General features: G+C 38.0%; 1 protein-coding gene and 1 long non-coding RNA gene across 6 annotated transcripts in view; one reads left to right on the top strand and one right to left on the bottom strand.

Annotated features, from left to right (window-relative positions):
- The window catches only part of LOC125963408 (uncharacterized), a 500,580-nt gene that overhangs the window by 254,545 nt on the left and 231,162 nt on the right, over nucleotides 1-14,873 (top strand). The gene's annotated exons all lie outside the window — the stretch shown is intronic.
- SLC12A6 (solute carrier family 12 member 6) overlaps nucleotides 1-14,873 on the bottom strand; it is a 94,705-nt gene that overhangs the window by 70,642 nt on the left and 9,190 nt on the right. For 2 of the 5 annotated variants that reach the window (XM_004274046.3, XM_033435862.2), the window contains exon 1: nucleotides 5,040-5,279. The exons of the other annotated variants lie outside the window; for them this stretch is intronic. In XM_004274046.3, the coding sequence (XP_004274094.1) occupies nucleotides 5,040-5,163 (124 nt within the window). In that variant the 5' untranslated portion in view covers nucleotides 5,164-5,279. Of the gene's footprint in view, nucleotides 1-5,039; nucleotides 5,280-14,873 lie in introns of those variants that run through there. 5 annotated transcript variants of the gene reach the window in all.

The following is a 14,873-nucleotide window of genomic DNA, read 5'->3' on the forward strand; positions in this document are numbered from 1 at the left end:
TGATGGAATATTGGGGGGCGGGGCAGGGGGCAGAAAAACATGCCTCATGAAGCCGAGTTTAAGGATAAACTTTTGACCCTGAGATTTTAAAATATGCAGATCTGAATTTCTGTTAGTTGTGTTGATAAAAAAAAAAAAACCCATGTGAATAGTTAAAAAGCTTTTAAATCTTTACTACAGAAAAGATTTTTTTATCAATACAAAGAAGCTCTTCAGTTGTCTATTTCAACTTATTTTAATATTAGTAAATAAAAAGGTAGACATATCACCTTCCTTAGGACATAAACTTTCACGGGTAACAAGCAGAACTAATGTTTAGGTAACAGTTTAACATCTTGAGGGTTCTTAATAAAATTTAAACTCCATTTAACATAAAGTCTCTCTCCATAGTATGCACTCATGCCATTTGGATTACTAAGAGTTAATGTTTGGAGATGCTGTTCAATACCAATATAAAGTTCCCTTCTTTTCTGTTATAGGTTCGTCTCTGAAAATTTCCTTATAAATCTTTCAATCTGCTATCTGTATCATGTGAAGGCAAGTCCAGCAGTTAAAATCTGCCCAATCCACAGACACTATAAGATCTGATGAGGGAATTCCCTGGTGGTCTAGTGGTTAGGACTCGGCACTTTCACTGCGGATGCCCAGGTTCAACCCCTGGTCGGGGGACTAAAATCCCAGAAGCCGCACAGTGCGGTGTTAAAAAAAAAAAAAAAAAAATCTGATGAGTGAGGGAGATCTGGAACAATTATTACACAGAAATATTTAAGCTCAATAAATATTTAAATAAATGAATGAATGTAACATTTATACCTGATTAAGTAAACGCAATAAACAGTAAAACTCTTGCATTATTCCTGTAAAAAAAAAAAAATCACAGGGCTTCCCTGGTGGCGCAGTGGTTGAGAGTCCGCCTGCCGATGCAGGGGACACAGGTTCGGGCCCCGGTCCGGGAAGATCCCACATGCCGCGGAGCGGCTGGGCCCGTGAGCCATGGCCGCTGAGCCTGCGCGTCCGGAGCCCGTGCTCCGCAATGGGAGAGGCCACAACAGTGAGAGGCCCGCGTACCGAAAAAAAAAAAAAAAAAATCACAGATTGCATAATGTTTACATCAAACCCTATGACCCATGCACATTAAGAGATAAAGCAACTTTCTCTTATTTTTCAAAAGCCAGGACTTGGCATCATGGTGAGATGGGAAGCACATAAAATTTAGTAATTTTGAACACAGGCTCTGCTACTACTCACCACGTAGCTTTAGGCAAGTTGCTGTCAACAGCCTCAGTTTCATTATCTCTGAAAAGGTAATAACAGGGACTTCCCTGGTGGCGCAGTGGTTAAGACTCCCCAGCTCCCAATGCAGAGGGCCGGGGTTCGATCCCTGGTCAGGGAACTAGATTCCACATGCATGCTGCAACTAAGAGCCAGCGAGCCACAACTAAGAAGGCTTCATGCCGCCACTTACAGCCGGCACAACGAAATAAATAAAATAAATATTAAAAAAAATAAAACCACAACAGGGATTTAAAAAAAAAAAGGCAGTAACACCCACTATCCCACAGAATGGGGAGAGGATAAAATTGATTAACACTTCACTAAGTAGCTTCATCCCTTAGCTCTTTTTACCACATGACCAATGTGCTAACTACTTTAAACTTCTGTTTCCCACTTGCTCTACACCTTCCTCTTATTCCTTCTAATTGTTCCTACTGCTTGCAATCTCCTTGTCTAGACCTGCCTTCAAGAATCAGTTGTGTCCTGTCCTCTGAGATACCTGTCCAGGGTCCCCTCTGGGCAATATTATAATCCTCTCCAGAATTTGTGATCCAAAGTGGTTTCTTTTTGTTTTTATTAAACCATTAATCACAATATAATAAGTAAATGGTAGCTTTTATTTTTGAGTGTTGTGTCACATACATGTTAAGTGCTTTATGTTCATTTTCCCATTAATTCACAACCACCCTGTGAAGTAAGTAGTACTGTTATTCCCTTTATCAATGAGTAAAGTAGGCTTAGAAAAGTTAAATAACTTGCCCAAAGTCACTCAAGTAATAATTAATACATATTAGCACTGCTCCTAATTAGTAATAATTAGTAGGACTGGGATTCAAAGCCAGGTGCATGGCTCCAAAGCCATTCTGCTGCCTTTGGTGGGGAACTTATACTTCCTTTGCCTTTGTAGCCTTAGGAAAAAAGTACACCTGGCATGAACATGTGTTTAGTGAGTAAAAAAAGGAAAAGAACAAGTCTGTACACTGAATTGCCTATTGTGTGTAATTCACCTGGACGTGGAGGTACAAAATTATCCAACAAAATCTCTACCCTCAAGCAGCCTACAGTCAGTCTATCTGGGAGAGAGACTAGTGAACTGGTGATTGCAATACAGTGTGGTACATGCTATTTCTATGGACAGGCTTCAGAGAAAACATAGGAGAGGGCACCTAAACTGGATGGGAGGAGGAATATAGTCAAGAAAGTTGTTAGGTTAAGTCTGAGTTTCTGCTTTTCCCTTCAAAACCAAAATTAAGTAGGATTTTACTAGACTGGCATTCTAGTAGCTGGCATGGCAGGGATGAATGTACTTTTTGTTAAAACTGAAGTATAGTTGACTTACAATATTATATTAGTTTCAGGTGTACAACATAGTGATTTGATATTTTTATACATTACAAAAGGATCACCACAACGTACATCTTTTTAAAATTAGTTTAGATTATGTCTACATTTATATTTCTATTTTATATCAAATTACCTGTCTAGTTCAAATAAATACCATCTTCTAAAAAAACACATTTTAAAGGATGATCTGCTTTCTAAATATGTTCAATTTATATGACAGTACATCATATTTTTCTCTCCTCACAAAGGAGAAACAATAAAAAAAAAGGGACTGGTTCCATAACTGGCTAGTATGAGAAGTGCTTGCAACAAAACCACAATCCATTTAGGATTTTAACTCAGAAGAACAAGTGGCTACAACTTATCACATCTCAAGTAACTGCTCCAAAACCACTATCTATCCTCAAGAACATTTTACTAAGCAAAAACCAAACCAAAACAAAACAAAAACAAAAAAACACAAACAAAAAAAACTGAGGTTTTCCCCATATACGTTTCCTTCCTTCCGCCCCCCCCCCCGCCCCCCCCTTCTAATTTAACCCTACAATAATGGTATACAATTTAGATAATGGATTTCCATCAGTTGTTCACTTAACCAAACAATAGTTCATTCAAGTGGATACTTTCTGGGCTGTCATGGAAAACGCCAAAATAAAATGCCTTATTAAATTCGAGTTAGATTATATCTGTCACTTCTTCCTTGTCCAAAACAATTACTATGAAAGAAAATAAATTAAGCCTAGCACTGTCACTTATTACAATGTTGGTTGCTATAAAAAATTTTTTACCAGTTTTCTAGGTGGTTACTAATAGATTAAATGATTTCAACACTGTTCTAATCTGAAGAAAGCAGATTTCCCCAAACATTATGGGACCAGTAAGGATGAAATAATAAAATAAAGTAGAGGTGATAAGGAATGCACTTGTTTGCGTTTTGTGGGATTAGTGAGACAACAGCAAAAACAAAAGCTTAATGGGATTAAAATCTAAGGACAGCAAACACAAACAATCAAGAAAGTGCAGCTTCCAACACACAATCACAAAAGAGAACCTAACTTCTTTAACCTAGAGTTTGCAGAGAATCGGGTTCAAGTACAAAGTAGGTTAACCTTCTTGTCTTTTTTTTAATTGAAGTATAGTTGATTTACAATGTGTTATTTTCATCTGTACAGCACGATTCAGTTTATATATATATATATATACACACACACTTTTATGTGTATTCTTTTTCAGATTCTTTTCCCTTATAGGTTATTACAAAATATTGAGTATAATTCTCTGTGCTACACCTTAGGTCCTTGTTGAGGTTAACCTTACTTTCAACTTATCACCCTATTTATTTAGCAAAATGAAAAATAACCTGGTGGGGAAAAAAAATAACCTGGTGGGCAAAGAGTTTCCACAAAACCTTTCTTTTTTTTTTTTTTTTCACGAAACCTTTCTTATCTTCCCCTAGTAAATTCTCTCACTAAAAGGAAAAGATAAACAAACGGAACTTTTCTTGATAAGCCTTATCTTTAAGTTAGAGATTTTTAAAAATTCATGAATGCTTGCTAGGACAAGAGAGGGTCAACAGCAGTTTACAGCAAAGAACTGTGATGTTACTTGCTACAGGGGACAGTTACAATCATGAAATCCAAAGGAATTGTAAGAGATTTTTATTCCCTTAACCTTTATTCACGCACTAGAAGAGTTTTCAACAATTTATGAAACTTACAGACTTAAAATATAAAGGGCTTCAAACTATGGCTGTATTTAATACCATAATGTTAACTCAGATTTTAATGGCATGTTAAAAATTCAAAACCACAATTCCCCCCAGTAAATGTAACCATTACCATTTAGAGAAAATAATAGGGATAATCACATTTGTCAAATTTATTTAACCTGAAGCTATGTTAGTCACCATAATGACCTACTGTACTTTTGTTCTTTCATTAAAGAATTCTCAGACCATTCACTATTGAGTTACTGTTTAACTGGTAAACTGAGGCAAAATACTGAATAACTTGCAAAGTCACAAGTGCAAAGTCCACTGTACAAAACTACTGAACCAGGCTCCCTGTTTATGTACTCTTCCAGATATAATTTAAACTGAGCAAAAGATGAATTCTAAATTCCGCATAAATTGCCTCTAACTGTGCCTTTCTTTTTGCTTGAAAACGCTTTTCATACATTGCCACCGATTCAGTTTCACCTGTAGGTAATGAACACAGAACTCATTGTGGGGAAAAACAAACCAGAATGTGAAAAAAGTAAGATAAGTTATCAGATATACAAGGGAGTGAAACAGTTGACTGAAAAGTACTTTAACCACAATACCTTTTCTCCATTCTTAAAAGAGGCATTTTGAATATTTTAGTTACTATTTCTTTCACGAAAACCCCCCGTTTCCCAATGCTCCCACATTGAGTACTCACCTGATTCATCTGAAGGCTGAATCCGGGCTTTTATTTCTGCTAAGCTGGGCTCCCCCTCTTGGGAGACCGATGCTGCTGCCCCCTCCTCTGTATCCTCTACCTTAGTCACGGTGAAGTGCGGCATTGCTGTAGTTAGGAACCCGTGCTCTCCCTATATTTAAGCTTCCTTCCAGTCTACCTTCCCTGCCTACCTCTTCCTTGCTGTGCCCTTTCCGACTCCGATCACTGCCCACAGGAGACCTAGCCTGGGAATCGGGAAGTACTTTCAGCTCACGTGACCTACAGCCCCAAGGGAGTGGAACCTAGAAGACACGCCTTCCACAGTGTTTACCATTCACTTAAAAGGATTAAGCACTCCACCTCTTGCTTATTGTTATTAAACTCTAAGAATCCCAAGAACTGTTTAGGCTGCTTTCCCAGAGCTGCCAATGGCTGGAGAGTGGGCAGAATGCATGGAACTCCGCCCACTGTGTGCTCACCCTCCTGTTTCCTTAAGTTATTTGCACGTCAGGATCTCAACCTCTGCTCTCATATCTCACAGGAGAAAGAAGATTAGGGAACAGTTCATTTTGTAAACTTTTCGTTTTAAAGAAAGACTTACACTTACATTAATTTAGAAAATCAAACTATTTGTAAGCTTCTGTTGTTGCTTTATTTCAAAGCATACTGAAACTACTCATACAAATCAATAAAAGTTTTTTCTTATCTTTCAGATAAGAACATTCACTTGGCAAGTATTTAATGAATATCTATATATTTTATACAAGATATAGTTCTAGATGCTATAGTGTATACAAGGACATCCAAGAAGAGACATTAACTTTCCCGAAAGTCCAAGTTGTTTAAAAGAGCAAAATATTTTTAAAGGGAAGAGTTCAGAATTTTTTGTACTGTACAGAGTTTAAACATTGTGTTTTAAAGAAAAAAAAAAACAAGAAAATCCCTGATTAAGAGGTGTACAGTTCCTTCAGCACACACTTAAAATAACATACTTAACTTTATCAGATAACTGTGTTCTCAGTTGATGACTTTAACTACAGAGTATAAGGCCCTATCTCTGCACCTAGACAAGGGAGTTCAGTAACTTGAGCTCTGTGCTATTTTCCATTAATGATGTAATATGAGGGCTTTGTTGTTAGTAACACCTGACAAACAAGACTGCACTAAATTTAAAGAAGAATGATGGTTTATAATCCCCATTTATTCCAGTATATACCACTTCTAAAAGAGAATGAAGCCAATAGTTGTTAAAGACCTACTCTGTGCTCTGCATTGCACTAGAAACTTTCTGTTATGATCTCATTTAATCATCACAGCAACAGAAACATTAGGCTAGGAACTTGCCCAAAGTCACAGAGTTTGTAAATGGTGAAGCCCCACTTAAAAACCTCTAATACTCTTGTTGGTAGGCAGCATAGAAGTTTCATAGAAAGAAAACTCATATACACTTACATCATTTTATTTCATGGGCTCCTGTTTAACACTGGTTTGTAATCTTGGCAGCACCATTGGTATCACCTGGGGAGATTTTAGAACAACTAATGCCTGGTCCCATCCCAGCTATTCTGATATAATTCCTCTGGAGTAGAACCTGGGCAAAAGGACCTGTAAAAGTTCCTGCAGGTGGTTCTAACAGGCAGCCAAGGTTGAGAACTATCAATACTACAAGAGAAACGTTTGTCACTTGAGAAGCCTTTGAAACGGCTTTTTATCTCTGATAGAAACTAAATCAGGTGTGGTAGTGCCCTTGGTGATTTTTCCATATTTACAACTCAGGTAGCTACTCTGCTGATTTACTCAAAGGAACTACCAAATTGTCAGAGTTCAACATTATATTCTAGGTTCCAAATTTATTAATACCTTAGTGCCATTGGATATTTCCAATGGGATCTTACTTTTCATATTTAATTTATTAAGAGAGTTGAACTGTGGCTAATCTTTTATAGTCAGTGGACAGAAACAATGACTCATGTTTATAAATCTATGTACAGCTTGTACACATAAGCCTATGTACAAATGTTATCCTGTCACCTCTCCCCTCTAAAAAAAAACCCCAAACTAAACAAGTAGGAATGTAACAAATTCCTGTTAAAACGATGAGTAATTTATTTACCAACTTGAGAGAAAGCTAACTTACCAATAGTTCTCTCCTAGACTGGACTGTAGATAACAGTGCAGGGGCATAAAATATTCAAGGCAAGGTTAAAGTAATATAGAAAACGTTGCGGGCGGGGAAAGTGGCAAAGAAGAGACGTGTAAGTGCTATATAGGAACAGTGGTTAGACAGAGAAGGTGGGATGTAAGAAACAGCTATTTAAAGTACAACAAACTACCACAAAGAGTATACCATTCCACAGCCACCATGATGGCTAAAACTGGTAAGACTGACAATTTTGGTGAGAATGTGGAATGAAAGGAACTTTCATACATTGTTACTGGAGTGTAAATTGGTTCACCCACTTTGGAAAGGGGTCTGGTACTTTCCCCTATAATCCAACAATTGCACTCCTCGGTATTTACCCCCCTGAATGAAAACAGTATAAGAATGTTCACAGCAGTTTATTAACAATAGGCCAAAACTGGAAACCCAAGTGTATATCCACAGGAGAATGGATAAACTCTGATATATTCATACAAAGGATTACTATTCAGCTATAAAAAGGAATGAACCAGTGTGATACCTACAACAATATAGGTGAATCTCAGAAACATTATGCTAGGTGAAAGAAGAGTACATAAACAAAAGTTTTTATGTTTTTTTTGTTAAGAGTACTTAAACAAAAGAGTACCTAATATATGGAGCCACTAATAGGAAGTTTTAGAGCTGGCAAAAGTAATGTGGTGCAAAACCAACAGGACAATGGTTGCCTTTGGGGGAATGGAAGTGGAGACGGGGCAAGAGAGAACTTCGCAGAGTGATGGTAATATTCCACATCTTGATAGAGTTTAAAGTTCCACAGGTATATGCATTTGTCAAAATTCAGTCAATCTTCACTTAAAATTTGTGTATTTGGGCTTCCCTGGTGGCGCAGTGGTTGAGAGTCCCCCTGCCGATGCAGGGGACACAGGTTCATGCCCCGGCCCGGGAAGATCCCACCTGCCGCGGAGCGGCTGGGCCCGTGAGCCATGGCCGCTGGGCCTGGCTGCGTCCGGAGCCTGTGCTCCGCAACGGGAGAGGCTGCAACAGTGAGAGCCCCACATACCGCAAAAAAAAGAAAAAAAAAAAAATTGTGTATTTCATGGTATGAAAAGTTTAACTCAAAAGAAAAGAAGCTGCAAACAGATACTGAATTCTAACTAACAATCTGATTTTGAAGTATTTGGGAAAAATGAACTGATATCTGCAATTTGAACCTTGAAACCTTGAAATGCATATACTAAGATAAATGGATAGACATATGACAGGAAAAGTACTATAAAATACTAATGATAGATTCTGGGTGGTGAGTATACAAGTGTTCACTCTAAGTCTTGCAATTTTCTGTATTTTTGAAATTTTTCATAATAAAATGTTGAAAAAATACAATAAACTGACACCATTATGAAAATGAATAGGCAAGTCAAAGACTGGGAGAAAATATTCATAAAACATATGCTTGGGCTTCCCTGGTGGCGCAGTGGTTGAGAGTCCGCCTGCCGATGTAGGGGACGCGGGTTTGTGCCCTGGTCCAGGAAGATCCCACATGCCGCAAAGCGGCTGGGCCCGTGAGCCATGTCCGCTGAGCCTGTGCATCCAGAGCCTGTGCTCCACAACGGGAGAGGCCACAACAGTGAGAGGCCCGCGTACCGCCAAAAAAAAACAAAAAGCAAAAAAACATATGCTTGACAAAGGACTTGTATTTTGAGTATACAAAAATCCCCTACAACTTAATAATAAAAAGACAACTCAACAGAAAATGAGCAAGGGCTTCCCTGGTGGAACAGAGGTTAAGAATCTGCCTGCCAATGTAGGGGACACAGGTTCGAGCCCTGGTCCGGGAAGATCCCACATGCCGCGGAGCAACTAAGCCCGTGCACCACAACTACTGAGCCTGAGATCTAGAGCCCATGGGCCACAACTACTCCGCAACGGGAGAGGCCACAACAGTGAGAGGCCCGTGTACCACACACACACACAAACACACACAAAAAAAAATCACAATTAAAACTGTTGGCAAGGGGCTTCCCTGGTGGTGCAGTGGTTAAGAATCCGCCTGCCAATGCAGGGGACATGGGTTAGAGCTCTGGTCCGGGAAGATCCCACATGCAGTGGAGCAAATAAATCCATACACCATAACTACTGAGCCTGCGCTCTAGAGTCGGCAAGCCACAGCTACTGACCCCACGTGCTACAACTACTGAAGGCCGCATGCCTAGAGCCCGTGCTCCGCAACAAGAGAAGCCACTGCAATGAGAAGCCCACGCAACACAAAGAAGTGCGGCCCCCACTTGCCACCACTAGAGAAAGCCTGCGCACAGCAACAAAGACCCAACACAGCCAAAAATAAATAAATAAAATAAATAAATCTATTAAAAAAAAAACTGTTGGCAAGGATGTAGAGCAAATGTTGATGTGAATGTTGGTGTGATGACTTTGGAAGAATGTCTGGTAGTTTTGTGGGGTTTTTTTGCAGTACGCAGGCCTCTCACTGTTGTGGCCTCTCGCAGGCCTCTCACTGTTGTGGCCTCTCCCGTTGCGGAGCACAGGCTCCGGACGCACAGGCTCAGCGGCCATGGCTCACGGGCCCAGCGGCTCCGCGGCATGTGGGATCTTCCCAGACCGGGGCACGAACCTGCGTCCCCTGCATCGGCAGGCGGACTCTCAACCACTGCGCCACCAGGGAAGCCCTGGCAGTTTTTTAATAAGTTTAAACATACACTTACCCTATGACCCAGCAATTCCTTTTTGTTTGTTTGTTTTTTGGTTTTTGCGGTATGTGGGCCTCTCACTGTTGTGGCCTCTCCCGTTGCGGAACTCAGCGGCCATGGCTCACGGGCCCAGCCACTCTGTAGCATGTGGGATCTTCCCGGACCGGAGCACGAACCCGCGTCCCCTGCATCGGCAGGCAGACTCTCAACCACTGCGCCACCAGGGAAGTCCCAGCAATTCCTTTTATAGGTATCTATCCAAGAGAAATAAAAGCTAAATCCACAAAAAAAACTTTTGAACATGTATGTTTTTAGCAGCTTTATTCATAACAGCCCAAACAGGAAAGAGCCTAGGTATCCATCACAAGATAAACAACTTATAGTATATTCATACAATAGACTATTACCCAACAATAACCAGGAATGAACTACTGATACATTCAACAACATGGCTGAATCTCAAAAACATTAGAAATTATACATCACACATTAATTATACTCACACTTTAGTGTTTAGGTGTGAAGCACATTGATGTCTGCAACTCATTTTGAAATGCTTCAAAGATGGATGGATCAATGGAAGGGATGAATATGTGATAAAACAAATACAGCATGGATTTCCCTGGTGGTGCAGTGGTTAAGACGTGGTGCTCCCAATGCAGGGGGCCTGGGTTTGATGATCCCTGGTCAGGGAACTAGATCCCACATTCATGCCTCAACTAAGGGAGCCCGCCGGCTGCAACTAAACTAAGACCCGGTGCAACCAAATAAATTAAATAAATTAATTAAAATGTGGTTTTTTTTAAAAAAAACAAATATAGCACAATGTTAATTGTAGCATCTGGAGGATATGGATATGGGTGTTCATCATACAGTCTTTCAACTTCTGTATATGTTTGAAATTTTTCATTAAAAAAATGTCAGAAAAAAATATAATGAACTGAATGAAGTTTACTGAAATCTAAAAAACTTTGGATCTGAGTATAAAACAAGTCACTTATGGTCAAATTTCATTTCACATAAAATTCAGGCAGCTGCATAAATGCTTTTCCTGATTCTAGAGTGTTGAATATTGTTTGAAATGAGAGTCATCATACAGGCTTGAAATATTTATAGTTTCACATTAAAAAAAAAAAACAAAAACCCAAGGAATTCCCTGGCGGTCCAGCAGTTGGGACTCCACGCTTCTACTGCCAGGGGCCCAGGTTCCCAGGTTCGATCCCTGGTCGGAGAACTGAGATCCTGCATGGCATATAGCCAAAGAAGCAAACAAAAACAAAAACAAAAAACAAAACAAAAAACCCCACCACCACAACAGCAATATCCATGGGAGAACAGACTTGTGCTTGCCAGTGGGGAGAGAGGGTGAGGGAGGGGTTGATTGGGAGTTTGGGATTAGCAGATGCAAACTACTATATACAGAATGGATAAACAAGGTCCTACTGTGTAGCACAGGGAACTATTAATATATTCAATATCCTGTCATAAACCATAATGGAAAAGAATATGAAAAAGAATATATATATAATATAACTGAATCACTTTGCTGTCCAGCAGAAATTAACACGACATTGTAAATCAGCTATACTTAAATAAAATAAATTTTAAAAAAAATTTATGGTATTTTGAAGCAGTAAGATATAAGGCCAGGCTACGGCAAAAAGGGCATTTCTTATGGTATTACTTCCACAGTGCTTTATACATTAGGCTAAATATTATACATATTATATTTATTTTATTAGTTTCACTAAAACACTTGTGACTATATTATGTCTGTATTTTTAAAAAAGCATGCCCATTCTTTCAAAGAATGTGTCTACTTTGGGTAATATTTTGAAAGTAAAATTTACCATTCTACCCTATTCTATTATCATGGCTAACAATTCAATTTTTCATCATGGCTAACAATTCATGATAACCAGCATTTTATTTTATTCAGCCCATTTATCAAATTAGGTTCAGTGAAAAGACTGAAACAAGGGAAAGTCAGTGGGAAATTATTTTCGACATAAGGATTCTCTATCAGTTTTTAATATTTTGTTATATGCCATCACTAAAAACCATTCAGTTTTAAAGCAAATCATATATGTATTTCCTCTTGGTTTGCAGAAACTGAGAACTGTATTGTACAAAAGTTATGCAAATTATCTAGAACCACACAATCTCATTACAAATTATCTCTGGTAAAGGACTATTTTCCTCTAAATTTCCAGTTCATTGTGGGCTAAAAATTTTGAAAAAAAATCCCAATAATAATAATAAAAATTACTAGAAAATGAAAAATATACAAAACACAAATTCCAATTTTTATTATTAGATTCAATAGACATAAACCTGCTTTAACAAACTGCTATGCAAGTTTCTAAAAACTCTGAATTTCTGAACTCATCTCCTCACAGACATAATAAATAGCTCATGGTCCAGCACCGTCTGCATACAACACTCTGAATGGCTCTGTTAGAGAATGATCTAAACATTCTGCTAGAAGAGAATGAGCAGTTCACTACCTAAATTTAGAGATATAGTTGGAGTCTGAAAAGTATACAGATTCTCATTATGTATATACAAATTTCCTATTTACCGTACTCAGCAAAACCTTTTTCTCCTTCAGACACTGGGACAATAAATATTAATTTAAAATATAAAAATGATCACAAACTAAATCTTGCCTTACTATGTAGACAATTATAAAAAGACTTAAATGAATCAATTACTTTGATGAGGACCAACTATCATGGATAGTAAGGACTTAAAACTTCTAAATCTCAAAATTACATAAAATTGTCTATGAATAGATTTTTATAAAATGGCATGAATGATGAATAATGTATTTTGGGGCTAACGACTGAAAGACAGTAAATACATAAAAGACATTATTTTCTGATGGATTCGTAATATTGTTGGGTAAGGATGACAAAGAGTTCTCCAAATCAAAACATCAGAAAAATCTGTTCTTTACTGAGGCTGAAGGAATCATGCATTTATTCAATATATATTTGAGTGTTCACTATGTGCCAGGAAACAGGAATACAATGGAGAACAAGACACTGCTCCTGCCCTCAAGGAGTTCGCAGTCTTGTTATCCAATTAACTACACAATAAAAGGCAATATAAAACAATATACTGTAATACAGTATAAGCATAGAAAGAATCTTGAGAGCACAACACAGCACTACCTTGCCCAGTTACTTCTACAGGGACCTAAAGTTGTGAGTCTTCACTAGAGGAAAGAATGTAGTAGGATAGTTGATGGCTAGCTAATTTGCTAGCTACGCCTTCCATTTTGGTTACTGATCCAAATTCTAAAGAAGGCATTATCAAAAGCCTCTGAGTACTTAGAGCCCTCAGCTTCTACTGCTAACTTTTTCACAATATTGCAATTCCCTGTATAAGACTGCTCATCTCAATGTCATCATACCCTAGGTATGATAGGACCCAAGAATCACCAACCAGAGGTAAGCACTGGCAGCTACTAACATGGACTACTCAGTAACTCAGAATCTCATTTCTGATGTATGACATTTCATTCTTTTACTATGAAATACGCTATATGGGATTCTAGTCAAGGCTACCAATACTGTATAGAAAATAAAACTGATGTTGAGCACCATACTGTCAAAACTTAGGACATATTTCTAAAAATGTAAAGAAAGGAAAATGAAAACATAATTTGAAACAAAATTTCCTTGTTAATTTTCACCTCAGAGAACAAGTGTTTTTATAAGTTATTGCTTCCCTCCTCCCCTGAAACAAAACTCCATTTTAAAATAGATCTACCGAGACAGGGGTCAAAATATGAATATTCATTAACTTTAGATGGACTAATGTAACTAAATCAGTAACTGTTCATGTAATTTAGCACTATTATACTGCCCTAGTTATCTGAGATCATTTGTGTAAAAGACAGTAAAATACATATTGTTAGGCCAGATTTCTTGTTAGGAACACAGAACCTTAAGTTATTCTGGAAACATGTCATTTTACTACTTTTTTAAAAAAACCATTTCCTTTCATGCCCCCAATCCCAGGCAAAATAATTGCAAAAATGTACCCAGAAGATAAAGACTGCATTTCCTTATGCTTGCTCTATTATACATTTGAAGCTGAATAAATGTTTCAACAGAGCCAGCCACCATTAGCAGAGGAAGTGTAATGACAATAATACTGGTGTTAGAATCACAAACACTGGGTTCAAATCACTATTCTTCAATTTATTACTTGTATGACCCTGGGCAGGTTACTTAACCTTATCAGCTTCTGCTTTTTCCTGGAGAAGAAATCCACCTTAGCTCAGAAGAAAATGACTTTTTTTTTTAATGAAAAAGTATCAGAACTGATGATTTTTCAGCAAAGGAAAGAATTAACCTCATCTAATAGGAAAGCCTGTTCTCTATTTACTATTAATTCCTAAAATTTTATTTGGAAATTAGAACACTGCTAAATTAGAAAAAAATAAATCAGGGGGCTTCCCTGCTGGCGCAGTGGGTGGGAATCTGCCTGCCAATGCAGGGGACACGGGTTCGATCCCTGGCCTGGGAAGATTCCCACATGCCACGGAGCAACTAAGCCCATGTGCCACAACTACTGAGCCCGCGCGCCTAGAGCCGGTGCTCTGCAACAAGTGAAGCCACAACAATGAGAAGCCCGCACACCACTCGCTGCAACTAGAGAAAGCCGGCGCACAGAACAAAGACCCAACACAGCCAAAAATAAAAACAAATAAATAAATAAATTTATTTAAAAAAATAAAAATCAAAAGCAGAATTTTTTACATGCACCTTGGGATGTAAATTAACTGTTGTGAAAATAAGTATTATTTCTGGATATAAAAAAACGAGCTTAAATATTAAAAGCAAATGCTCTCAAAATAAAGATAAATTTCAATTGGATTCAATTATCATAGCTCCTCGAAGTGAAAATGTACATGTGTATACAAGAGTTTTAAACTTCTTAGTGTTTTCTTTTTGTAAAATCAGCAATATGAAA

Source organism: Orcinus orca, chromosome 2 (genome assembly GCF_937001465.1).
Source record: "Orcinus orca chromosome 2, mOrcOrc1.1, whole genome shotgun sequence".
Classification (NCBI taxonomy): Eukaryota; Metazoa; Chordata; class Mammalia; order Artiodactyla; family Delphinidae; genus Orcinus; species Orcinus orca.